Source organism: Muscardinus avellanarius, assembly GCF_963383645.1.
Source record: "Muscardinus avellanarius genome assembly, chromosome: 7".
In the NCBI taxonomy this organism is placed as follows: Eukaryota; Metazoa; Chordata; class Mammalia; order Rodentia; family Gliridae; genus Muscardinus; species Muscardinus avellanarius.
This window is the reverse complement of record NC_137793.1, coordinates 83,276,603-83,303,165: the sequence shown is the minus strand read 5'-3', so window position 1 is coordinate 83,303,165 and position 26,563 is coordinate 83,276,603. Positions and strand designations below refer to the sequence as shown.

The 26,563-nt window shown below is 47.8% G+C and overlaps 1 protein-coding gene across 1 annotated transcript; it reads right to left on the bottom strand.

Moving 5' to 3' along the window:
- Positions 1-4,362: 4,362 nt before the first annotated feature.
- PIGR (polymeric immunoglobulin receptor) lies at positions 4,363-14,310 on the bottom strand (the record flags this gene model as incomplete). Its single annotated transcript, XM_080698723.1, has 9 exons — positions 4,363-4,458; positions 6,035-6,093; positions 6,204-6,335; positions 6,898-7,019; positions 7,414-7,588; positions 8,534-8,857; positions 9,429-9,761; positions 11,488-12,141; positions 13,974-14,310. The coding sequence occupies 9 exons, from the start codon at positions 14,308-14,310 to the stop codon at positions 4,363-4,365; spliced, it is 2,232 nt and encodes a 743-aa protein (XP_080554849.1).
- Between the last annotated feature and the right edge of the window lie 12,253 nt (positions 14,311-26,563).

The following is a 26,563-nucleotide window of genomic DNA, read 5'->3' as shown; positions in this document are numbered from 1 at the left end:
CCTTGCTCACCCAAGGGCCCTTCACAATCAGGAACGTCAAAGAGATTCTGGCTCCCTTGAGGGGCAGACGCTTGAAAATGAGGAAATGACAATCTGTCTTGTTTGCTAATTAGACTTAGGTAAAAAAAAGAGAAAGAAAATACCAGCAAAGCACAGCGGAAGTCAGGAGTTGAGAAAACACATTGTGTTGGTTGAGAAAGGGTACTTGGGGGTCAAAGAGCCTCTAGGAAGCTCTCAAGACTGATAGCAATCAACAGGCCTGATCTCTCCTTGCCCTGGCACTTTTTCTTGGAGGGGCCCCTGTACTTTATGTAGATGCACTAGTTTCTAAGCTAGACTCATTTGCTTTATCCTTATCTTAAAAACTAAAGGTGGTCCCTGCCCTGTCCAGCTCACACATCTTTTATGATGCCCAGCAGAAATCACAGACATGGAAGTGCTTTAAGAGCCCTGTAAAGTAGAGGTGTGCAGGGCTATTACTTATTAGAGCATCCCGGGGGCTTGTTCTTGTATGTTTATGGCTCTGGGTTCCCACCGCCACACACTGCAGCCTCTCATATTGGCCTGTAGAGGATGCAGGCTGTTCCTTGAACTGTGTCAGGGAGGGGGCGGCTAACAGAGCCTCCAGGTTCCCCAGCGTGCGCACTCCATGCCCGCTTCACTTGCCCCTGCTCACCGTACACGGGCTCTGTCACATGCTCTCCAAAACAAAACAATAACTTCCGCAGTGGAGTCGGTGTGAGGCTCAGAGCAGGTGCAGAGGAAGCTGTGTGGGCGGGCTGCCTGCCCTGCTCCACCCTCCCGGAGTCTCCACTGGCTCCCAGCAGCTGTAGTTGTGATGTCTCCCAGCTAGCAAATGGGCCTAGAGGTCAGAGGTCAGCCGGGGGCCTCTGGTTAGAAGACTGACCACCAGAGGTTCCAGGTGGGATCTCCTTAGGTTCCTTCCTACTTAGCCCTTCCCAACACCCTGAGGGCTAGTGTGTAGCTAGCTCTGCCATTTGTTTGGCTGGAGAGCTGGGATGCCTCGGAGACACAGGGAGAGAGGAGAGAAAGGCAGAGTGTGAATAAGTGACTATGATGTGTGTGTGTGACTGTGGGTGTGAGTGTGCAGTGTGGTGTGAGAATGTGAAGTGTGCTGTAGCGTGTGTATGATGCATAAATGTGTAATGTGTGCTGTGTGAGTGTATGATACATGGCCATGAGTGCAATGTAAGGTGTGCATGTATGGTGTGATGTGTGTGTGTGCATTGTATAGTGTGTGCTGTGTGGATTGTGGTGCATGTTGTGTGTGTGATGTGTGAACTACAGTGTATGTTGTGTGCATGTGTGACATCTGTGAGGATCTGGGCTAGGCTGCACAGCGGCTGGGCCAGGCCGTGCTGAAGATGGGCGGATGAGAACAGACAGGAGAGCTTCCCATGTGTGTGACCCAAACAAAACCCTCAAAAACATCACATGGGGTTAAGAGCAAGAATTAGGCATCGGAGTGCTGCCGGGTGGGAGGTGACTGGAGAGATCACAACTCCCATACCTGAGCCTGTCCAGTCTCTGCCTTAAGACATTGCCCCAGAGTCTCTAGGATGGGGCCCAAGGGAAGACTGGCTCCCAGCTAAATTGTGCAGTTTACTGTCCTTCCTCTCTTCTCCTTTTTCCCTTGTGGCTTTGACCTTTCTGAGTCATAGGGTCCTATGTTCCCCAGTTCACCCAATCCCAGGAGTATGACAGGCTAAAATGCACAAAGGGGCAAGGGACTCAAAGGCCAGACGTCCTCTGGGGCCAGAAGGGATGTGCCTGATGGAGAATATCCAGAGCCTATGCCAGGCAGGAGGGTACAAGAATTACCAGCTACAGCAGAGGCACTCAGAATCCTACAGGTAAGGTCACTTGCTCTCCACAGTGACCTCTTAACTTCTGCTTTGCTATCCTCCCCTTGTCCTGACTGGCTAAGATGTGTTTCCCCTAAGCTTGCTGTGAGGATGGCAGGAGGCAAGCTTTACAAGGGGCTCGGCACCCCGCCTGAAATAGTGAGAGTGAATGGAGACTCACCACCCACTGGGGTGGAGGTTTCTGTTACAGGTTCTGCTTAGTTTTTGCATTACGCTGCCTCAGCCTCCCCCATGGCTAGGTTCCACAGGGCCATCTCCTGCTCCTGTCTAAACAGAGGACATCTATCCTCAGATGGTCCTCCCCATGACTCCACAATGACTGACTATGAGAATCTCCTCGCTGGTTGACTCTCCAGGGAGCCCCTTCTCATCAGGTGGAGGCACCTGGCTCAGGTATCCTGCTGCATCCTCCTTCCAGGAACTTGGATCATAGGCTTGCCGACCCCAGAGTGAGAAACTCCACACAAGCAGGGCTTTGGGAGCAGCAACCTTCACTCTAAGCCTACCTATGAATTTTTTTCTAACAGTGTAGAATTTTGATGTCTAAAATTTCTTTCCTATATGGCCATATTCCTAGTGGTGTTTTAAGGTTAAACCCCCAAATATATGGGGATGTTTGGTGAATTTTGATGTAATTCATCGGCAAAACCCTCAGTTTTAGAATATTTGCATTCCTATATCTGTGTCAAAGACATTTGGCTTGAATAGGAGTGGATTAGTGGATTAGCAGCCTTTTTTTTTTTTTTTTTTTCAGTGCTAGAGATAGAACCCAGGGCCTTGTGCATGTTAGGCAAAAGCTCTACTACTAATACTGAGCCACACACCTGCACACAGGTTTTTCTTTATTAGCTTTGAAAGAAAAGCTCTTGCTCTCCTTGGCTTACATAGCTGGTTGGCTATGCTTTAGCTTCATAGCCAATTGGGGCCATTGGCCTCTGTCTTCCATGTCTTAGAACTGCTCTGTGTGGATGCCCACCTGCAAAGCTGCTTTTTGTTTATAACACTGGTTTTACTTGCTTTTAGTTTATTCTATAAGCCTCCAGGTTCATAGAATCTGCCTATAGAATCTGCTCATAGAATCCCCTAGCAGGGACAGATCAGACAGGCTTTAGTCACTTTAGTTGACTCTAGGAGTACACACAGTTTTTATAGTATTGTGAATTGAACCCAGAGTATTGTGCATCCTCAATCCTCAAGACAATTATTTATTGAAGGTAGTCTTGGCCTCACTTTCCAGCACTATTTAGCCCAGCCTTGGAGGTAGGGGACCCTGTTGATTTAGACACATGTCTTAGGGTACCTAAAAGTACAACCCAAGCACAAGGCTCTGAAAGGGTTATCTGGGAAAGCATAAATATGGGGAACAAATGGAGACCCAGCATCCTTGGTGGCAATCACATTCTTTATTAATTAAGTCACAACTCTAATTTGTTAGCAAGTGACAGCTTGTAGACTGGTTGAAATACAGATCTCAAAGGAAAACAGATGTTCAGTTTTCGCTCTTGGGAGATTGGTCCCTCCCTGGCACTTTTAAACACCTCTTCCCTTCCTTTCCACTTGGAACACTTCAAATACAAGGGGTTGCGTTTGCCAGTTATTAGAGGTTCAGGTGAGCGACTGGGAGGAAAGGGTTGTATTTCTTACAGTGGTGCTTGGGAAATATCAGTCTCCATTTACACTTTTCTCTTTCTCCTTCTCCTCCTAGTTCTAAAACTGCCTTCAATGGGGGGAGGGGTGCCAGGCTCTAAGATCCTGGGCAGGAGATATCAACTCTGGTCAGTACTAGTTTATTTCACTAGAGGCCCTGGAGGAAAACTCCTCTCCTCTCAGGACTTCACTATTCTTACTTGAGAAATGGTAAGTGTGTGTGTTTGGGATGACGTGCATGCTTGCCGTGGGACTCCAGATATTTGATGATGTCACCTACCAAGGGCAAGGCTGAGTGGACTTGCTGAGAATGACAGGTCTTAGTGAGTGGACACACACTGAAAGGAACCTGGGCTCCAGTGATGTTGACGAAATGGCTGTGAGCTGGGTTTAGGGGGCCTGGATTCTAGTAAGTATTAAAACATGCCTTCTGAATGAAGGAAAGAAGAGAGGAAAGAAGGGAGGGAGAGATAAAGCAGGGGGGAACCCCACTGAAAACCCTTCATATGGATGCAGAGAGGCTCCAAATGACTCCTTTCTGAAATGAGCTCTTGTCCTCGTTCCTGGTTCTTTTAGAGAGACCTTCCTAAGACCTGGAGCCCCCTATACCTTAGGTTTTCTCAATGGAAGTAGATAAAGGCAAGAACTCCTTGTGCCCCCTACCTCTAGTAGGGACAGATCAGACAGGCTTCAGTGTCATTAAGAAGGGGGTCAGCACACTTCTGAGGACAGACAGGTGAAGGCTAGGTGTGTGGGGTGAGTACAGGCAGAGGATCAACGTGATTCTGAAGGTGATTGTCGCAGGCGAAGGAGCAGTGGCTGGCGCTGCCTAGGCTTCCTTGGGACCGTCCTGGGCCTGGGCAGCTATGTTGCTGGACTGGAGCAGGAAGGCTGAGTAGGCCATGTCGGCTTCCTCTTTGGATGACTAAGGGGGCAACAGAGAGGCGTCAGTGGAGGGGGATCAGGAGGGGAGAGATGCACTCAATACCCTGGATTCATCATCCTGGCCCAAGGAACACATGCTTGCATGACCCCCTGTTCTCAGGCCCGCCCTGTGCTCACCAGGAGGGACTAATTTTGTAAAATGGAAAGTTGCAGTCTCTAAAAATACTTCCCTTTGTCTCACTACCTCCTTCCAACATGTGGGGTGGAACCACCTCTGTTGCCTGGGCCTGTCCCCGGAAGCTGTGGCCACACAGTCCACGGGCAAGGTGGCCTGGGCTGGCATCGACCAAGGTGGCTTGTGGTTTCCTTTCTCTACCAGCCCAGAGAGGTAGCTTTTCAGCACCCTCAGGCTTCAGGGAAGGCTGTCTCTAGGACTAGCTTCATCCCCTAACTCTGTTGAATGCCAAGCTCTCTGCTGATATTGAGAAGGTAGGTATGAGCCAGGCATGGTGGCACATGCTTGTAATCCCAGTACTTGGGAAGCTGAGACAGGAGGATCAAAGGTTCGCAATCAGCCTCAGCTACTTAGTGAGGTGCTCCACAACTTAGTGAGACCCTGTTTCAAAATAAAGAATAAAAACTAGGGCTGGGGGTATAGCTTGGAGGTAGAATGCCCCTGGGTTCCATCCCCAGTACTGAAAAAAAAAAAACAAACAAAACAAAAAAAACTAAAATGGTAGGTATCATAAACAGCATCCATGCCTCAGGACTAGAGGCCAGGTGATATCTTCTAGGGAGGCTGGGGAGCCACGAGGGAAGGGTGATATAACCCCAAGGCAGGAGCCGCCTTTGATGGGGCTCCTTCACACTGAAGCACTTACTTGGGGGTTGGCCAGACCTCCAAGTCTCCAAGTCACTGTAAAGTTTTCTGAAAGGGTGGGTCTTGAGCAACCCTCAAGTTAAATGGGTGGATCGTGGGAAGTCCAGGGTTCCCACAGTCCTGGAAAAGCATCACTCAACCTGAATGTTTGGCATGTGGTCTTCCCACCTGTACTGCAAACAGGGCACTGGAGATTGAACCCAGGAGCATTCTACCCCCAAGAGACTTCCCAGACCTTCTTAACAATTTCTTTTGTGTGTGTGTTGTACTGAGGATGGAGCTCAGGGTCAATCTACTCTGAGCTCTACCTCCATCCCTATTTTATTTTTTAAATTTGGAAACAGAGTCTCACTAATTTGCAGTGAGCTTGCCAAGTTGCTGAGGCTGGCTGCAAACCTGTGATCCTCCTGTCTCAGCCTCCCAAGAACTGGGATGCGCCACCACACCCAGCTTTGACCATGTCTTTCACATACTTGCCTTCCTTGCCTCATGTCTGGTCTCCCTTCCTCCTGAAGTTTTATAGCTCCCAACCTTCCTCTGCTTCATGCACATCAACACTCCCAACCAGGAAGACACGGATGTCTCTCCTTCAGAAAGTCTTCATACTGTTTACACATCTTCCCTATCCTGGGGTCAGCTCTCATACAGAGGTGTCGTTGTTCTGAAACCTAACTGTAGCCCTTCATGCTGCACCTTCTTATCACACAGCAGGAACTCCTTCTCCCTCCCCCCTTACCCTTTTTGCCTTCTTGAGTTCTTCGGCGTCTCCGGTGTTCTCGTTGGTGATTGCAACCTCTGGATATAGAGAGAAGTCATTAGCTCTCATTTGCCGCTATTTCTGCCCTTGACTCGGGGTTGGGACTAATTCTTGTTGCCCGGGAGTCAAGTATTCTCTGGTGACCTACCAACTTTTCCTTCCAGAATTGTCTCCTGAGTGACTGGAGAGGCTCCCATGTTGTCATTGCCACCGAAATCCCCGGAGTTCACGAAATCTGACATGCTCATGTCTGTCTTGTAGCTTCTAATTGAAACCCGGTCTGTCCAGAAGAAATAGGAGTTGGTGTAGGGATGGTGTTGGGCAGCTACCCCTCTCTGGGTGGATCTGCTGTAGCCCAAGGGACAGCCAGGGGCTGGGGCCTGTGGCTGCTCACCTGTACCTCCAACCCAAAGCGGGATGGAAAAATGATCTGGGTCCCTCTTCCTGCATAAGCAGGATTGCACGATCAGTGCGCAGCACCTCACTTTGCCCTCACTTTAGCCCTGTGAGGTGGCCGCCGTGATCATCCTGTCTAGAGCCATGAGGAGACTGAGGCATTCAGTGGTATGTGCCAAGGTCACACAGCCAACTGGTAGTCACAACAGGTGGAAGCCCAGGGCTCCCACATCCTGACAACTCTGCCTCTGAACTCAGACTCTGAATAATCAAATGGATGATGGCCTTCCAGAGCACAGAACTTAATTAAATTTTGAGGGTGTACGGGCTCATTTCCCCACTTGCTTTCCCACAATCTTTTGTGTGCGTCCATGGGCGGGAGGGTGGCTGAGCCAAGCCTGAGAGCGTGAGGCCGGGGTGGAGGTAGGAGTGTCCTCTCGACTCACCCACGTTCTTCCGGTGCCGGACTCTGGCCACCCACACAGCCACGGCGCCCGCCGTCAGCACCAGGCCCAGGGGCACTAGGGTGGACAGCAGCACGCTGGAGCTCCTGCCTTGTCCATCAGGGCTGAAAGAAGGTTCAAGTCAGTCCTTCCCAGAAGTGAGACTCGAAGCCCCAGGATGTGCTGGCAGGCTGGGCCCAGCTAGTGCTCCTTCTCATGTGTCCCCTCTGCCCTCCTGACACAGCTGTCTAGCTCTGTACTCCCCAGAAGCCTTCCCAGGCTCAGCAAGGCAAGGATGGGGCTTTCTCTGCTTCCCCAGCCTAGAAGCTTGAACCAAAATGTAGACACCACCCCAGCCATGTGAGAAGGGCTGAGGGCACCGGGGACCCCACCCCCCATGCACAAGCAGAGTCGGTGGGGCTCTCCCCACTCTTCCTGTGCTCCTGGGACCTGGTGGCTCAGCCTCAGACCCTCAGCTCTGGGGTGTTCTCCGAGTGGGGAGCCTCAGTGTTTCCTCACCTGCCGGTATCTGCGGATGCTCCCTTCTCCTGGACTTTGTCTTCCTTCACCACTGTTTCCTCTGCCAAAAGCCTGGGTTCCTGAAGGATTTTGTTCTCAATCTGCCTGACGCTGGGTTCCTCCACCTTCTCCTCGGGAGCAGGATTTGCCTGTGCCGGGCGGGCATCGCGGGACTCTGGAGCAGAACAGAGCAAGGGCTGGGTTATGGGTTTTCGCTGTGTTCTTACTCCTGGAGGTTAGAAAGTCTGAGCAGTGAGGCTTCTTCAGGGATCCCAGGGTCAGAGTTAGAGCTCAGGGCTGCTGGGGTGGAATCTGGGATGACATTAGCAACAGAGAAGGAATGGCCTTCTCTAGTTTATCACAGATGGTCTCTGTCCATTGCTACCAAATCATTTCCATCTTTAAGACTCCATGTCATAGATTCAGTTGTGAATAGGGCTGACTCAACACTTGGATGCTGGGAAGTCTTTTGAGATCAAGAAGCCTGGAAGCTTCTTGATTGCTGGGTCGAGTGTGACAGTATTGCCTCCTGGTGGCAGCTTGGCAAGGGGACCCTAACTGAACCAGACTGGCTGGACCCAGACAAAATGGGATTTGTAGGGAAACTAAAAATACCCTCATCAGGACTATGGCATCTCAGAAGAGGCTAGAAATGCAAGCCTACTAGAGGAGTTTGCCTTAATATTCTATGGTACTGAGAATTGAACCCAGAGCCTTCTGTATGCCATGCACATGCTCTACCACTGAGCTTCTCCCTTGGCTCTGTGCCTTAAATTTTTTTATTTGGTTGGATCTTGGAAATGAAGGTATCTGGTCCTCTTTTGGCAGAGGGTGGGAGGCATATGATAGCAACTCAAATGCCCACATATAAAAGATTTCTGCATGTAGAAGATTGCTAGATACTGAAGTTCAATAGCAAACCCACTATTTCTACTTACTTTTTACGTTTATTAGGGATGGCCTTTTTGGAGGACTCCCAACTATGTTGCTGCCCTCTCATTCCAGCCTGTTATAGCCAAACCTAGGGGCCACCTCTGGCTGAGAAGTTGTTAGGAAAGGGCCTTCGAGAAATCCTCCCTTGGGGTTCCATAGTGTGCAAGTCCTGCCCTCGTAAACTCACCCCCTGCCGTCTCCTCTACTGCCACATAGACGGCTGCAGTCTCTCCATAGCGGTGGCCTTGCTTCACCCCACACCAGTACCATCCCTCATGGTTCTTGGTGACTGGGCTCAGGGTCATGGAGATGAGCCGGCTGTTCTGGTCGCAGTTCACAAAGGCCTGGCTGGGGCCTTCGTCTTGGCTGGGCAAGGTCTGGCAGCCCCTATTGCTCCACTTGCACCAGTATTTCTCATAGGAGTAGAATTTGCAAGGGAAGTGGCATGGGAGCTTGAGGGTCCCTCCCAGCACAGCTGTCACTCTCTCTGGTACCTTGAGGCTCGAGTTTCCTGGAGCAAGAAAGGAGGTAGAAATAAGCACAGATGTTGGCACTTGGAGACGCGGCAGAGAAGTGACTACGGTGGCAACCTGTGTCCACGTTTCCTCTTTGGATAGCATTGTAAATAAATACATTATGCTGAACACATAGGAACAGATGGCGATGCTAATGTAATAATTATTATCGATGCCCACTGGGATCAGTCCAGAGTCCATCCTAGAAGATAGAACTTTGCTCATTGATTTTAATTTGCTCCTTACTGTTTCTTTTCTTCTAGATTTGATATAAGAACCACCCTCAATAGTGTACTTTAGGTGACACCTGCCTAGTGCAAAAGAGGCCAATGATCCTGATATTAAGAGGTGCTACATGCAGTCCACATAGGGACAGAGCATGGGGATGCTTGCCACAGGTACGGCTCTGTGACCTTGGGACAGGTAGGCTGTTTCCTGAGGACTATCCCCATCCATACATCAGCATGTAGGCCAGATGAGGGAAGAGTGGCTGGGGGATTGGATTGCTGCTGAACAGAGCAGGCTTGAAGATTTTTCCCTTCCCCTTCACCCCAAGTTAACTGTTACCTTCAACAACCTTGAGCTCTACCGTGGTCCTCCAGCGTGTATTGCCACTGGTGAGACACCAGTAGAAGCCGGCATCCTGTGCGGTGAGCTGGTTGAGTATGACAGTATAGGTGCCATTGCCTGGCTCTTCGTGCAGCAGCAGCCTGCCCTCATACTCTTCCTGGACCTGTCCCCCGCTCTCCACCAGCAGTGGACACTGGCCGTTCTGAGACCCCTTCCAGCGACACCAGTACTTGATGCTGTTGCTCTCCTTCCGGTCGTAGGGGCAGAGCACGGCCACAGAGCCTCCTACCACACCTCTAACCACAGTGGGGGTAGGGGGCATCAGGGTCTCTGGAAGCACAGCAGAGATGTATGAGGAGACAGTCACACAGGAACAGCTTTGCACATCTGAGCAGGCCTCTCCCCACGGTCTCCACCACGGTGAAGAGTGAAGCTTGGACAAGTCACCTCTCCCTCCTTAGAAAACGAAAAAGACTTTCCTCATGTCACAGAGCCTACAGCTGCAATCCCCAGGACCAGACTCCGGTGCCCTTCACCACCAGGCTGGATGTCTACTAGCTTATTTTAGCAGAGAATAGAAGATGTTAAAAAATAATTAATCTTTCTTTTTTGATTTCTTACCATCCCCAACTGCATAAGTTTTTCCTCTGTTTCTTAGCTAATCTTACAAAATGGCCCAATGGATAATATCTAAATTAACAAATATATTTAGCATGGATATAATTTAAAATGTAAACCATGAGGTAACCATGGTGGTGCATGCCTATAATACCAGTACTTGGGAGGCTGAGATAGCAGGATTGCTGGCTTGAGACTGAGCAACTTAGGGAGACCCCCAGTGACCTAGTAAGATCCTGTTTCAAAATAAAAACAAATAAAAAGGAAGGGGCTGGAAGTGTAGCTCAGAGGTAGAATTTCCCTGGGTTCAATCCCTAGAACCACACACACACACACACACACACACACACACACACACACACACAAATATATATATTAAACTATGTAGCACAGATAATTTTAATAGTCAAGGACCCTGAGAGGCATAATAAAGAGAAGGTCATCCATTCTCTAAACAGGTGACACTGAGGTCCAGAGAGAAACCTGAGTGACTAAAGATGTGGAAGAATGTGGTGAGGACCAAGAGCTAGAAATAAAAGTATATGTAGGGAATACAAGTCTCTTAAAGTCACAGCGACAGAGACTACAGAGACAGGAACTACAAATGCTATGTGCTGTTTCTCATGAGGACAGCGTCATGCAGAGTGCCTAGGGTGAGAAGGAACAGGGATTGATTGATTGATTGATTGGTACTGGGGGTGGAACCCAGAGGCTTTCTACCTCTGGGCTATACTCCCAGACCTATTTTAAATTTTATTTGGAAACAGGATCTCACTAAGTTGCTGAGAGCCTCACTAAGTAGCTGAGGCTGGTTTCGAACCTGTGTGATCCTCCTGTCTCAACCTCCCAAGTGCGGGGATTACAAGTGTGTGCCACCATGCCCGGTAGAACAGGGATTTGTTTTATCATGTGTAACTGAATGGACCAGATTGTACTGAATAACAAATAATCCTAAGAAATGCAGGAATAGAAACTTTAGAGGCTGGAGAGGATGGCCTTCTTGGGAAGTTTTGAGACCAAGGTATGCCAATCCTTCTCCATGTGAAGGTGTGGGATGAAGTATGTGAAAGGGATGGAGCATGGGGAGGGAACAGGGCCTACCATGGAATAGGAAAGAATAGGGCCCACCATACTGAAACCCAGGCAGTCTTTATTGCCTAGACCATTAGCTTTGCTCTCATTATTCCTGTTACCCAAAGGTAGCCACCAAATAGCCTGTGATAACAGGAGAATAGCTAGGAGCTAGCACAAGGCAGAGGCCACTGCATTTTCTTGCTCTCCTCTACTGCTGCCCACAGAGCATCCAGTTCAGGTCTCTTCAGTGAGTGGTTACTGAGGTTGGCTGATGGATGGATATTGGTGAATGGACTCAGGAAGCCAAGCTAGCTTCTCACCCGCCACACTGCTCCACCCTCCCTCCCGTCCTCTGGGATCTCACCTTCGTTGACGAAGAGTTGCCAAGCCTGGATGGGTGTGCCTTCCTCCCACACACCATCAGAGTTGGCTCCGCACAGGTAGCGCCCTGCATCCTCCTTCCGCAGGCCGGTGATCGACACACTGATGTGGCCATTGTTCTTGGGAGTGAGCAGAATCCTGCCCTCCAAGGCCGGGTCCCTCTCCCCAAGGGTGTTGATGAGCACATCACAGGTTTCCGCTTTGCTCTCCCGGCACAGGAATTTGGGCGTGCTTGCCACCTCAGAGCCCAGGGCACAGTCAAAGGTCACTGAGCCCCTCAGTTCTCCATAAACCAGCTCAGGTTCAGGTTCTAGTACCTTGAGGTCAATATCCTTCTTGTCACCATCAGAATCTTCCCCGGCCTGGCAGAGGTACATCCCAGCATCACTGGGCCTCAGGTGATTGATGACAACGCTGAACATTAGTTGGCTGGTACCGTAAATGACGAGACTTATTCTGCCTTGGAAGCTGGGGTTCACATACTTATTGGAGTCAATGACTAGTGAGCAGTACTGGCCTGTCTTCTTGCACAAGGACTTCTTTTTATGAGCATTTCCAGATTTGAAAGGGCAGGTAATGGACACTGTACTGCCCATGTCTACTGTGTAGACATGAGTGTCATTTAGGAGTCCAGAACCTGCAGGATGAAGGTCAGGGAGCAAGTTGTGAGCTCACTTTCTTGCAATATGGAGCTCTTTGCTGTTCCCAGCGAGGGTCTGGTGGGCCAAAAGCCTGGTATAATCTACTCTGCTGAGAAATGCTGTTGGGGCTCAGAAAATGATACCCAAAAGCAAAGGCCTCAGAGGCAAAGTTTCTCTCTGACCTTCTCCTGCCCTCTTGTCTCTCATTCCTCATTTTCCTCAAAGGCAAGCCATAGAAACTAGAATTTTTCTTCTCCAAATTAGGTCATAGAAAGTAGGACCTCTTTATTCAAGAGTTATCTATAAAACCTGAAGAGATTACTCTATCCTTTCCCTCCCCTTTCTGTGTAAGAGATGGCCATAAAGAAATTCTCTATCCCGCCCTTGCATGTCATAAGATCCTCATTCACAAGGGGTCCTTCCCCATGTCTGGGAAGAACAAATGCTAAAACTGAGGAGCCAAGGAGGAGTCAAACCTGTTTGGGTTTCTAAGTCTTCTATCATTAGCTTAGTCTTTAACTTAAGCTAATAGTTCTGATAGACTAATGAATTTCAGGTAAACAAATACTCATTTTCTTTCTTCCCTTCTTTTTTCTTCCTTTCTTTTCTTCTCTCTCTCTCTCTCTCTCTCTCTCTCTCTCTCTCTCTCTCTCTCTCTTTCTTTTTGGTACTGTAGGTTGAACCCAGGGGTGTTAGACCTCTGAGCTATACCTCCTCAGCTCTATTTTATTTTGAAACAAAAATCTCACTAAGTTGCTGAGGAACTTCATTAAGTTGTTGCGGGACCTCACTAAGTTGTTGAGGCTGGCTTTGAACCTGCAATTCTCCTGTCTCGGCCTCCCAAGTACTAGGATTACAGGCATGGGCTACCATGTCTGGCTAAGAACATTCATATTACAAGAAACCTTCTGGTGGACCAACACCTTGATTTAAAGGGTGCATTAATAGCAGGAATTTAAGGATCTCTGTATGTCTTTTCTGTTTTTTATATTTCTTGGGTTTATAGACCTTCTGTCCTGTCACTAGGTCAAGGGTCCTGAGGAGCCCTAAAAAGGGGGTGGACCTTGACTCAGCCCGTGAGGGTTTTTGACATCAGTCACAGAAAGGAATTTAAGGATGGCCAGAGACACAGAATTATTTTACTGAGAGAAGTAAAGAAAGAGGGACAGGATAGAACATGGACATGGTAGAACATGCTAGCTACATCTTAACTAGACATCTTAGCATGTGTAAATGTGTAGTATAGGGACATAATCTAAGAGGATGTTTTTAGTTTTCCTTTGTGTTGGACACTGGAAGAGTTAATTATGATTACCTATTAGGCACTGTTTGCTTCTTTGTTCTTGATTAAAATATATCTAATTATTTTCCCATCCATGTATTTTGTTTTGTTTCGCAAACATAAAAAATCAGAACTACATTGATGTAACATTGAGGGTTTGATCAAAGGTATGACACGCAGCTGAAGTGTTCAGATGACCCGAGGAGAGGTCTAATAACCGATTAAATTGTGCTGTTTGTGATCAGAGTATGTGAAGGTGAACTTTGAATCTGGACTTTTAATCATGGCCACTCTTGTTTTGGCCCTCATGCCTCTTTTCTACCTCTCTTTATGTTTTCTATCCTACCTCAGTTCTACTTTCAAAAAATATGAGAGAAGTTGCCAGGCTGTCAGCAAAGTCCTGAAGTGCTATAGACTGGAAGAGTCTCTGCCTCGGTGTGTTATGACTCCTGGCCAGGACCCCCTTTGTGTTAAGTTTTTCTCTCAGCCCTCCCTTGGCATCCTCTTACTTCCCCTAGAAGCCCAAAGAACCCAATCCTTACTTACCCTGGCTGACCTCCAGGCTCACATCAAAGGACAGGCCCCGGCTATTGATGCCCAGACCACACTTGTACTGTCCAGAGTCATCCGAGCTGAGTTGGGCAATATTCACCACAAACGCGCCCTCCTCCGGGAAGTTGGTGAGGTTGGCTCTGCCTGCATAGTCCTTGGAGATGTAGCCCTCCGAGGAGACAAGGGTTGTGCAGCTGCCGCTGGCTCCCTGCCGGCACCAGTACTTCCGCGTGTGCCGGTTGACAGAGGTGGCTGGGTAGTAGCACTTGATGGACACTGAATTGCCTTCCACAGTGCTCACCTCGTCTGGACCAAAGATGGGACTTTTCATGGAGACCACTGTGGGGACCGAAGACAAAGGCTTTGAGATGCTAGGCCTGGGCGGGTTGTGGGAGGTGAGGATACAGCCTGCTGAAGGGATCCAGACAGCCCTCCCAGCAAAGAGATGCAATTTTCTATTTAATATATGTGCCCTCTGTGGATTATTTGCAAATGCTACAGATTGATAATTGCTGTATTGGGTAAAATGATTATCTAGTCATTGTTAAATTCTATTTGTAATTCATTTAGTGATATATATATATATATATATATATATATATTGTGTGTGTGTGTGTGTGTGTGTGTGTGTGTGTGTGTGTGTGTGTGGTACTGGGGATGGAACCCTTCTACCTCTGAGCTACACTCCCAGACCTATTTTTTTTTTTTAATTTGGAAACAAGGTCTCTTAAGCCAGCGAGGCTGGCTTTGAGCCTGCGTGATCCTCCTGTCTCCGCCTCTGAAGTGCGGGGATTATAAGCGTGCACTACAACGCCCGGCAGTGATAATCTTTTTTAAGGACAGTAGATGACAAACTTATGCTATCCTATTTGTTGTTTTTTATTTTTATTTTTATGTTGTTTTTTGTTTTTGAACATCACTTTTGTAGGGGGCTATACTTTTGATTTGCTATCTGTTATTTCCATGTTTGTTTTTTTTTTCAGTTCTGGGATGGAACTCAGGGGAATTCAACCTCTGAGCTACACCCCGTGTCCTATTTTTTATTCTTTACTTCAAAACAGGGTCTCACGAAGTTGTGGAGGGCCTCACTAAATAGCTGAGGTTGTCCGTGAACTGTGATCCTCTGGTCTCCGCCTCCCAAATGCTGGGATTAGAAGCATGAGGTACCACATTCAGTTATTTCCATGTATTTTTAAAGACACTTTAGATTATTTTCCCCTTTTTTGTGTGGTACTGGGGATTGAACCCAGGTCCTCTGAGCTACACCCCAGCCCTATTTTTTTTTTCTATTCTTTACTTTAAAACAGGGCCTCACTAAGTAGTTGAGGCTGGTGGTGAACCTACGGCCCTTCTGTCTCTGTCTCTCAAATATACTGGGATTACAAGCATGAGCCACCACACCCAGCTAGGATTATTTTTCTTTCTTTATTTGTTTATTTTTGTGGTACTGGGGATTGAACGCAGGGCATTCTACCTCTCAGCTATACCTCCAGCTCTTTTTATTTTATTTTATTATTTTTGAAACAGAGTCTCACTAAATTGCTGAGGCTGGCCTCAAATTTGTAATTCTCCTATCTCAACCTCGTAAACCCAGGGATTACATGTTCATACCACAACACCTGGCTGATTTTCTTTTCTTTTTTTCTAGATAAACATATTAAGAGCCAGGAAAGATAATTGGTTTCCTCCAACTCCTGTAGTAACTCAGAAAGATTCTTGATTTGAGGCCAAAGTCTTTTGACCCCAGAGAAGACACTTCACTAGACCCCAGACTTCCAGTGCTTGCTGATCCCAGTGACCCTCAGCACTGCCTCCTTCTCGAGGGAGTACACATTTTGAGAGGGGCATCCCTGGGGAGGAGTGTGATTTCAGTGTCCTCAGGGAACTGGATCCTCTGTGCCAGTAGGATGAAGGGAGTAGAGCCCTGGGGAGATGGGACCTAGCAGACACACCTGGGACGATAGCCAGCAGGCAGGTGAACCAGAGGAGTGCCATCGCTGGTGGCTTCCGAGCGCGCTGCCACTCAGGCTGGCTGGCTTCCTCTATGAGATGCTGAAAAACAAGAAGCACAAGAAGATGAAGTGTTTCTGTCTTCTAAGACTAGCGGACCTCACAGTTTCTGTAACACCTTTTTAGTTTTCTGTCTCCAGCAACTGAAATAAATTCTACTGATGAATGAATGGATGGATGGATGGATGGATGGACGGACGGATGGACAGATGGATGGATGGACGGACGGATGGCTCCTCCACTCTCCAGGTAAAAAGTCCATGCTTTTGACCTCTCTACTGCGGTGTACCACACCCCAAAGTGTATATTCTTGATGTTTGTAGAGCCATTGCTGATCAAAGTACCATCTTTGGCGCCAGGCGTGGTGGCGCACGCTTGTAATCCCCGCGCTTGGGAGGCAGAGACAGGAGGATCGCACAGGTTCGAAGCCAGCCACGCTGGCTTAAGAGACCCTGTTTCCAAAAATAAAATAGGTCTGGAAGTGTAGCCCGGAGGTAGAAGGGCTTCCAGGAATCCCAGTACCACCAAAAAAACACAAAACAAAACAAAAACAAAAACAAGAAACCAAACAAAATAACAACAACAACAAAAAACACAAAGTGCCATCTTTGATACTATTCATTTGAGCTTTATAACTTTCCTTGAAACAACAAATATATAATCACAACCACTAAATGGATACGAAAACCAAGACTTTGAGATGCTGAGTGATGCCTAAGATTTCCCAGTGACTTGGTTGTAGGGTGAAGATTAAGAATGTAGATATCATAGTCCTTTTAATCCTTCCTGGTGAGACCTGGCAGACAAAGAGGAGACTCTACGGCACCTTGGATGAATTTTGTCATCACTAGGAACAGAGCCCAGGGATGGGGAAGGTTGAGGCCCTGGCCCTGGCCGACAGCAGCTACCTTCAGAACCCAAACTACAGCCTAGAGGAGAGGAGAGGAGAGCAGAGAGTTCCTACATCCTAGCTAACTGTAACAGACTCTAAACTTCAGAATGAATATGACCAAGAATATTAAGAGGAGAAAACAACAGGGATAATAAGCCATGGGCAGTAATGAGCTCCCATAAAGATAAGAGAGTTGCAGCAAGACAGAGCTGGAGCATTATCTTTCCTCACTGCTTTGGCCCCGGCTCCTGTTCCCAGAGACTTCCTTCACCAGCTTGAGCCAAAGGCAATAGAGTTGTTTGTCTTGTTATTTCTTTTCCATAGGGGAATTTCCCTGCAAGGAACCTTTTTATTTCCTTGTGGAGATAAAGGCATTCTGTTTCTCTAGTTCTTTGGAAGAGTATGGGGAGGGGTGGGGGCAGATATGGATGTCAGGTGGCAACTTGAGGCCCTTTTTAATTCAGTGAATTGCCCCAGACCTATCTCACCTGGCCAAAGATAAACGCTTGGAGTGGGGCTTAGCCAAATGCCAGAGTCCACCTGATTTGAATGTGCACAAGGGCTGCTGACTGGGGGAACAGATGAGAAGCTCCCAGGCAGGCACAGCTATGAAGCATGTCTTTTCTGCAGCAGGTAGGTGGGCTGGCTGCGAAGTCCTGGGAACCCTACCACTTGCCATATGTGTTGGTCCTAGTTGCGGTCACCAGTGGGAATCAAAATGCCACATGCTTTTAAGAGCCCCAGCCAGCAGAACTTATCCTTGGTTCTCTTTCCTGTTCTTTCCTCTAGAGAAGAAACCTTCCTAATATTTTGTGAGATTGGAGTGGGTCTTCCCATGGGCTGAGCTAGGGGATGCATTCCCTCCTGCAAATTAGTAAAGAGATGTGTCCTATATTACAGAGTCAGATGCCAGGCTTACCAAGGTAGGGGGTCCAAATTCTAGCCCGGCCTTCCTCTCATTTGTGACATGTTTGGATGGCTGGACATGTCCACATAGACATTATCTTCTGCACAGTCTGAAGTCAGGGGTGAGAGCCTCAGGCCTGCACAGCTGGAAGGTCAAACCTGGTAGAGGGTGATGTTGGCAAGGAAGCACAGAGTCCAGTCCCAGAGGGAGATAATGGACAAGAGAGGACACAGATGCTCCCTAGAACAGGAACTCTTTCTTGCCTACAATTTGGTGAAGCTTCTTTAGTAGCAACTAAAAAATCCTGTGCTTTGAGAATCAGTAGAGACCCCTTTTTTCTCAGCCAGAGGCTTTCCCAGGCAATTCAAGTCTCAGGAAAGGCCCTCATTGCAAAGTGGCTGGAGCTAAAGGGTTTGCTTAAGGAAAGAAAGAAAGAAGAAAGAAAGTACAAAACACTTATTGGTCACCTACTATGTGCCAGATACTTTGCTGGTACCCTATCCATTGGCATAGCAACTCAGGAAGCAGATGCTATTGATTTCATGTTGCAAGTGGGAAATCTATGGGTTAGAAAGATTCTTTTTTTGTGTGTGGTGGTGGTACTGGGGTTCCTGGAAGCCCTTCTGCCTCTGGGCTACACTCCCACGGGCTACACTCCCAGACTTATTTTATACTTTTTATGTGGAAACAGGGTCTCTTAAGCCAGCACGGCTGGCTTCAAACCTGTGCGATCCTCCTGTCTCTGCCTCCTAAGTGTGGGGATTACAAGCGTGCACCATCACGCCTGGCTAGAAAGATTCTTAATCACAAGGCCCATGGAAAAATTGGACTTTGAGATCACTCCCTATTATCACTCCTTGAATGAGCAGAGGGGTATGTTCTATTGGGTTATATTTATGCTAATAGGTCATGCTTAAAGGTATTTTTTTTGGTCCTTAAATTAGAAATTTGTAACTTTTTCAGTGGTGAAGCTGAAATGTTTCAGATTATTCTCAGATTTCTAAATTAGTGCCAGGCATGATGGCACACACTTGTAATCCCTGAACTTGGGAGGGTGATACAGGAAAGATTGCAGGTTCTTGGCCAGCTGCAGCTGCTTAGTGAGGCCTTCCGAAACTTAGTGAGACCCTGTTTAAGGAAAAAAAAGAAAAAATATATATATGTATATTTCTTTTTTTTTTTTTTTTTTCGTGGGAAGGGGAATTTTTTTGGCCTGGATTAAATGGCCTCCTTTCCCTACTTTTAGGAGAGGCACTGCTGGAGTCCATCTCCCCTGGGGAGAGAGAGGGCTTGCTCACAAACTAGAGTGAGCCTGAGAGTAGTTGCATGGAAAGGAACTTCAAGGATAGAAGAAAACTGAGAGTCCAGAGTCCTGCTCTACCATGGGCTACAAAGAGAGCTCTATCACTAGGGCAAAAGATGATCTGGCTCGACCCCTCCTCTGTAAATGGGAAGAATAGTCCTTGACGCTTCTAGCTTGAGGGACTAGAGCTACAGGATGGAAGACTATGGGGGAACAGAACGGGATGATGTAAATGGAAGCACTTTAAATATTATCAAGCATTCTTCAACCGTAAGAGTTTATAATTACTCATAGGTGTTAGAGTCTCAAAGGAAAGTGACTCCATCTTATAAGGATGTGCCATTTTGCAGATCTCTCTGCTGACCAGAAATTCTCAAGTCTTTCTCAATACTGCCTTCTCCCTGGTTACCAAAACGTCCCCATTTTCTTGCCTATGATGTGCCTGACAAGCCTCTTGCTTACAGCTTTACTCTGCTTTGTGAAATTTCCCATTGTCCTGTTTAACCCAGCTCTGACATCCCGGCAAATAACCCTTAACAACCTCCCTAGCAATGGCTGACCACTGCTCCCTCCTGACCCATGGAATCTTCCTTTAAACAACCCGTATAAACTTCTAGTCTGTAAGTGGACACGGGCTCCACCCTTTCCTGAGGAGCCTCCTCTGCAGGTTTTATCCCAATTAAAGCCTGTTCTGCCATTCGGCAGAGCAAGAGTGTCCATCTCCTTCCTGTCCACTTGACTGTCATGGCTGCCACGCACTTGGCTGGGAGTAGCGCAAAGCCTCCACTACTCAGCTGAGCCCTCAGTTCTCATTGGGAGGCCCTGCGATGTGGAGCAGCCGGCTGGGCTGAAACTCTTTGAGCCTCCAGTTCCTCATTCATAAACTGGAGATAACTGTACCTCACACAGAGAGTTGCTATAAAGGTTAAACAAACAATATATGCAAATTTCTCAGCATGGTGACAAGCTTAAAAATGTTTGTTCTTTTCCTTCTCTTCTTTCTGAAATCAATACAGTCTTCTCCTTCTTCCTGTCACAGAATGAGAGAACAGAAAGCTGCTTGCTGGGCATCTTCTGGAAACTGGGAGTGAGCTAGTCAAATTGGATCAGGATGGCTGAGAAGGGAGACCAGCACTGTGGACTAGGTTAGAAGAATGCGCAGTGTATGTTGTATGCTGAGTTCTTTCCAGGTGCTTTACGTGTTATTTGGTTTAATATTCACAGCTACCCTAGGAGGTAGGATAAATTGAGCAAGCCCACCATACAGGTGAGAGAATTGAGACACATCGAGAAATTTGCCCAAAGCTGAGTATGGTGGCACACGTCTGTAATTCCAGTACTTGGGAGGCTGAGGCAGGAAGATCACAAGTTTATGACCAGCCTCAGCAACATAGTGCCTTCTGCAACTTAGATCCTATATATTTTTTTTTTTTTTGAAGGGGGGGTCTTTAGCTCAGAGGTAGAAAAAAAAAGAAAAAGAAATTTTCCTAAGGCTCCTATGTAACTGAGATGGGATTCTGGACCAAGAGTGTAGGCTCTTAGACACTGCACTGTCCCTTAAACCAACAGCCTTACTGTTGAGAGGAAGCCATGGGACAGGAAGGGGAGAAGTCTAGTTCTGTTCTCCCCTCTCTGCCTTTCACAGAAAAGGCAGTTCCTATGAAGAGACATCTGAACCCAGAGGTAGGAGACAAGAGAGACATTTCTTCCTGAAAAAATATCAGCTGCTATTTAGTTTGCATTACCACGTGTAGGGTGTATTATTTTGTTTTCTCTAATTGGGTGTCTCCACGCCAAAGCTTCTTTCTATTCCATCACTCTGTGACCGTGCTGTGACTTTGAGCCCCCAGCCCTGCCCACCAGCAAGAGGGCAAGACATTGCTTGGGGGGGGTTGTCTCTGCTGAACAAAGTACATGCGTAATAGAGGTTGGGGATCCTTTATTGGAAATCCTGAAGTAAGAAGTGCTTTGGACTTGGAATTTAAAAAAATTTTTTTAAATTCTTTTTTTGTGGTACTGGGGGTAGAACCCAGGGGCTTTCTACCTCTGGGCTATTCTCCCAGACCTATTTTATACTTTATTTGGAAACAGGGTCTCAGTAAGTTGCTGAGAGCCTCACTCAGCAGCTGAGGCTGGCTTGAAACCCGTGCCATCCTCCTGTCTCAGCCTCCCAAGCACTGGGATTACAAGCGTGCGCCACCACGCCCAGCTTTTTTTTTTAAATTTTGAAATCTTTCCACACATATAATGAAAAATCTTGGGACCCAAGTCTAAATGTGAAATTCATTTAAGTTTCATGTATACACTACTCACATGGCCTGAAGGTATTTTACATGATATCTTTAGCTGTGTTTTGACTGATGTCAAGTGTGGAATTTCCTACTTCCATCACGTTGGCTCTCAAAACATTTCAGGTTTAAGCTAGGCGTGGTGGCATACACTCATAAGCCAGTACTTGGGAGGCTGAGAAAGGAGGATTCCAGGCTCAAGAAAAGCCTCAGCAAGTAGTGAGACTCTCATCAACGTAGTGAGACCCTGTTTCAAAACAAAAATAAAATAGATCAAGGGGTGTAACTCAGAGGTAGAATGCCCCTGGGTTCAATCCCCAGTAACACACACACACACACACACACACACACACACACACACACACATTAAATTTGAAGTCAGGTGTGGTGGTGCATGCCTGTAATTCTAATACTTAGGAGGAGAAGATGGGAGGGTCTGTGGACAGCCTCAGCTACTTAGTGAGGCCCTCCACAACTTAGTGAAACTTTGTTTCAAGATAAAGAATAGAAAATAGGGCTGGGGGTATACTTTGAAGGTAAAATGCCCCTAGGTTCAATCCCCTGTACTGCAAAAAAAAAAAAAAAAAAAAAAAAATCAAATTTTAGAGCAGTTAAAATTTTGGATTTGGGGCTTAGGGATGCTCAAGCTGTAAATTTTTAAGTTGGGTAGTTTATTTTTGAGTGATATTAAAATGTTCTCATGGTCACATAAGAAAGCTATGCCATGTCATTTTTCACACTTGCTGGGTGACTTGATAACACTCATCTAAACTCATACAGTCTTAATTCCCTAACCTTCCTGTCTCCCAGGTTTGTTTTGGGTGTGAATGGGATTAAATGGTGAAAGTATAGGGTAAGTGAATTTACCAAATAGAAACTGATATGATCATGCTTTACAACCTAAATCCACAGAGATCCAGAGGTGCTAAGAAACAGGAAATAGTAATGCCTGTAATCCTAATACTTAGGAGGCCGAGGTAGGAGGATCAAAGGTTTGTAGCCATCCTCAGCAATCTCTCAAGGTCTTCTGCAACTTAGTGAGACCCGGTTTCTAAAATACAATACAGTACAACTCAATAAAATAAAATAGGATTGGGGGTCTATTTCAGAGGTAGAATGTCTCTGGGTTCAATCCCCAGTATGAAAAGGAAAGGAGAGGGGGGGAGGGGAAGGGAGAGGAAGGGAGGGGAGGGGAGGGGAGGAGGAGGGGAGGGGAGGAGAAGGAGGGGAGGAGAAGGAGGGGAGGGGAGGAGAAGGGGGGAGAGGAGGAGAAGGAGGGGAGGGGAGGAGAAGGAGGGGAGGGGAGGAGAAGGGGAGGGGAGGAGAAGGGGGAGGGGAGGGGAGGAGAAGGGGGAGGGGAGGAGAGGGGGGAGGGGAGGAGAAGAAGGGGAGAAAAAGGAGGGGAGGGGAGGGGAGGAGAAGTGGGGAGGGGAGGAGAAGGAGGGGAGGGGAGGAGAAGGAGGGGAGGGGAGGGGAAGAAGGGGAGGGGAGGAGAAGAAGGGGAGGGGAGGAGAAGGGGGAGGGGAGGGGAGGAGAAGGGGGGAGGGGAGGAGAAGGGGGAGGGGAGGGGAGGAGAAGGGGGGAGGGGAGGAGATGGGGAGGGGAGGAGAAGAAGGGGAGAAAAAGGAGGGGAGGGGAGGAGAAGTGGGGAGGGGAGGAGAAGGGGGAGGGGAGAAGGGGAGGGGAGGAGAAGGGGGAGGGGAGGGGAGGAGAAGGGGGGAGGGGAGGAGAAGGGGGAGGGGAGGAGAAGGAGGGGAAAAAAGGAGGGGAGGGGAGGGGAGGAGAAGTGGGGAGGGGAGGGGAGGGAAAGGGGGGAGGGGAGGAGAAGGAGGGGAGAAGAAGAAGGGGAGGGGAGGAGAAGGGGGGAGGGGAGGGGAGGAGAAGGGTGGGAGGGGAGGAAAGGGAAGAGAAGAGAGAAGAGAAAAGAAGAGAAGAGGAGAGAAGAGAGTTGCTCTCCCGACTCCTGTCACTTCTTCCTACTATATCACTACATCCAGGTGCAACAGATGCATGGATGAAGAGTTTCAGATGCAGCTCTGGGCAGACCCCTCACTTTCAGATGCCAGATAGTTGCCTTCTACCCAAACCTTGGATATTGGCAGTTTCTTTCTCCAGATGTTAAAGAGGCTATAATTCCCCTAGTGAAGAGAAAAATAATGTAAAAAATTGTCATACATAGCTGGGCGTGGTGGCGCACATTTATAATCCCAGCATTTGGGAGGCTGAGACCTGGAGGATCGCGGTTCGCGGACAGCCTCAGCTACTTAGTGAGGCCCTCTGCAACTCAGTGAGACCCGGTTTCAAAATAAAGAATAAAAAAAAAAAATAGGGCAGGGGGTGTAGCTAGGAGTTAGAATGCCTCTGGGTTCCATCCCCAGACCCGCAAAAAAAAAAATAAATAAAAATAAAAAAAATAATAAATTGTCATACAAAACTTGAGCACCAGAGCCGAGCACGTAATCCGTACTTGGGAGGCTGAGACAGGAGGATCGAAGGTTCAAGGACGGCCTTAGCAACTAGCACTAATGAGACTCTGAGCAACCTAGGAAGACCCTGTTTTAAAACAAAACAAACAAGCCCCGCGCTCGGGAGGCAGAGACAGGAGGATTGCGCAGGTTCGAAGCCAGCCGCGCGTGCTGACTTAGGAGACCCTGTTTCCAAATAAAAATGTAAAAATAAGTCTGGTAGTGTAGCCCGGAGGTAGAAGGGCTTCCAGGAACCCCAGTACCACCAAAAAAAAAAAAAAAAAAGAAAAGAAAGAAAGAAAGAAAGAAAGAAAAAAGAAAGAAGGGGGTTGGTGGAGTAACTCAGAGGTAGAATGACCAGGTTTGGTACTGGCTCAGTCCCCAGTACCAAAACCTGACCACCTAGGGTGTTCCCAGGCGCCATGACAGCTGCACAAGATGAATAGGGGGTAGGGGAAGGAGCTTATGCCTGCAGGTTCCACAGCTGGCTGGGGAATACTGTCAGGATGGGCCAGGGGAGGGGTGGTCTTGTCTGAGACTTCTGGCTGCAGAGCGAGGAGGTGAGTCAGGGCTTGGCCTGGGGGTAGCCCTTCCCCACCTTGTTCTGTAATTCTGTGCGGAACTCATTTTTTTCTTACTGGGAGCTAGGGCAGGATGTTACTGTAATAGATACTTATATTTCAGGTAGCTGGGATCTTCTGAGGCAAAGCTGCAGTTGTACTTAGAAAAGATTTCAGAGTCTCTTAGAAGCTGAAAGAAAGGGACCGATGGTGCCTACCCTGGAAGGTGAAGACAGAAAATTTCAAAGACCAGAAGAGGCTTCACTATATTCCAGAATTTTATATGCATCATCTGCACCTAAGTCTATGTGGTACTCAATAAATCCCTGAGTGATTGAACTAAATTAAAAAATATTGATCAATGGCTATTTTGCTCTAGAGACCACAAAGCTATTTCACACATATTCTCTCATTTGAGCCCACATCAACCTAAAGTGATAGGTGATGTTTTTTTGTTGTTGTTGTTTTGGTTTTTTTTTTTTTTTTTTGGTAATGGGGTTTGAATTCCATGGTGTTCTAGTTCTGAGTTATACCCCCAGCCCTTTTTATTTTTATCTAATTTTTGTGTGGAAATTGAACTCATGGGCATTCTACTTCCGAGCTACATTCCTAACCCTATTTTATTTTATTTTATTTTTGAAATAGGGTCTCACTAAGTTGCTGAGGTTGACTGAAAACCTGCAATCCTCCTGTCTCAGCCTCCCAAGTACTGAGATTACAGGCATGCACCAACATGCCCAGCTGATACCTGTCATTTACATGCCCATTTTACAGATTAGAAAACTGAGGATGCTAGGCGTGGTGGCACATGCCTATAATCCCAGTACTTGGGAGGCTGAGACAAGAGAATTGCAGGTTTGAAGACAGCCTCAGCAACATAATGAGACTCTTAGCAACTTAGTGAGACCCTGTTTCCAAACAAAAAATAAATAAAAAGGGCTGGGGGTGTAGCTCAGAAGTAAAATGCCCCGAGTTCAATCTCCAATACCTCCCATATATCAAAAAAAAAAAGAAAAGAAAAAAAAAGAAAGAAGAAAAGAAAGAGAGAAAGAAAGAAAAGGAAAAAAACCTGAGGCTGAGAGCCCTTAGGTAACTTGCCTAAGGCCACCCAGTTAAGAGGCTGTACTGTGTGGTGGTACATGCCTATATCCCATTACGGGGACGGGGAGGGGGGCAAGCTTAAAGGGAAGAACTAACTACACACCCTGAACACAGACATTCCTTCGCATCTGCTGATATTTGCAGAGGAGGATGGGGTCTTCCACACGCACACCTGCCCTTACTCCTCCCATCGGGGCAGGCAGCTCGGCTCCCCACGGCCTCCACACAGTCTGCGCCCTTGCCCTCCTCACTGGGCTCTTGAGAGGCTAGGGGTGAGAATGTGTGAGGTTGCCTGCGCCACCATCCCTGAGAGCATCCTTTCTGGGGATCCCAGAGCAGCCACACTTACGTTTAGCTACTTCCTTCTCCTGTTGATCCAGTTTCAGGGGCACAGCCTGCCGGCCAGACAGTGACCCCTAGCTCTCTAGAAGCTGCTGCCTGGGCTGTGGGTGGATACTGCTGCCAAAACTGAAACCGTGCTCCGAGCCTTGACCCACACCTGGGCTCTTAAAGGGCCACTCTCCCATAGGCACGGCGGCCAGCCAGGGGCACGTGACTCTCACAGGTCCCTTGATTTTCTTTCATTTCAGCTTTCCTGGCTGGCTCCATTTGCTTTCCCTTGGCTTTGGAGAGACTGTTACTGGGAATCCTCGATCATTACAGCCAGGATAGAGGGCAGAGTATCCAGCCTGACGATCCTGCTCGGTCACTTTCTAGCTGCAAGACTATAGGCAAGTCAACTTCATATTTCTTTCCATCTGGAAAATAAGGATAATAATAGCCAACCTATAGGTGGAGAATGTAGCCAGATATTACATGTAAAAATCCCTGGCTCATCGCGCAGTGCGAGGCTGACACTCAACTGGGCACAGGCAGTAGGAGCGGCTCGGTCAGTCCTCGATCTCACATCCCCAGTCACTAGGGGACACTTCCCCCAGCTCCTGAGGACACGGCTGTACCCACGTCACCCTTTACACCCCTTCTGCAAAGCCCCTTCCACCTGCCCTAGAGCTCCCAGAGACCGGCAGGCACGGCTTCCAGCAACCTGGGAGACTGGT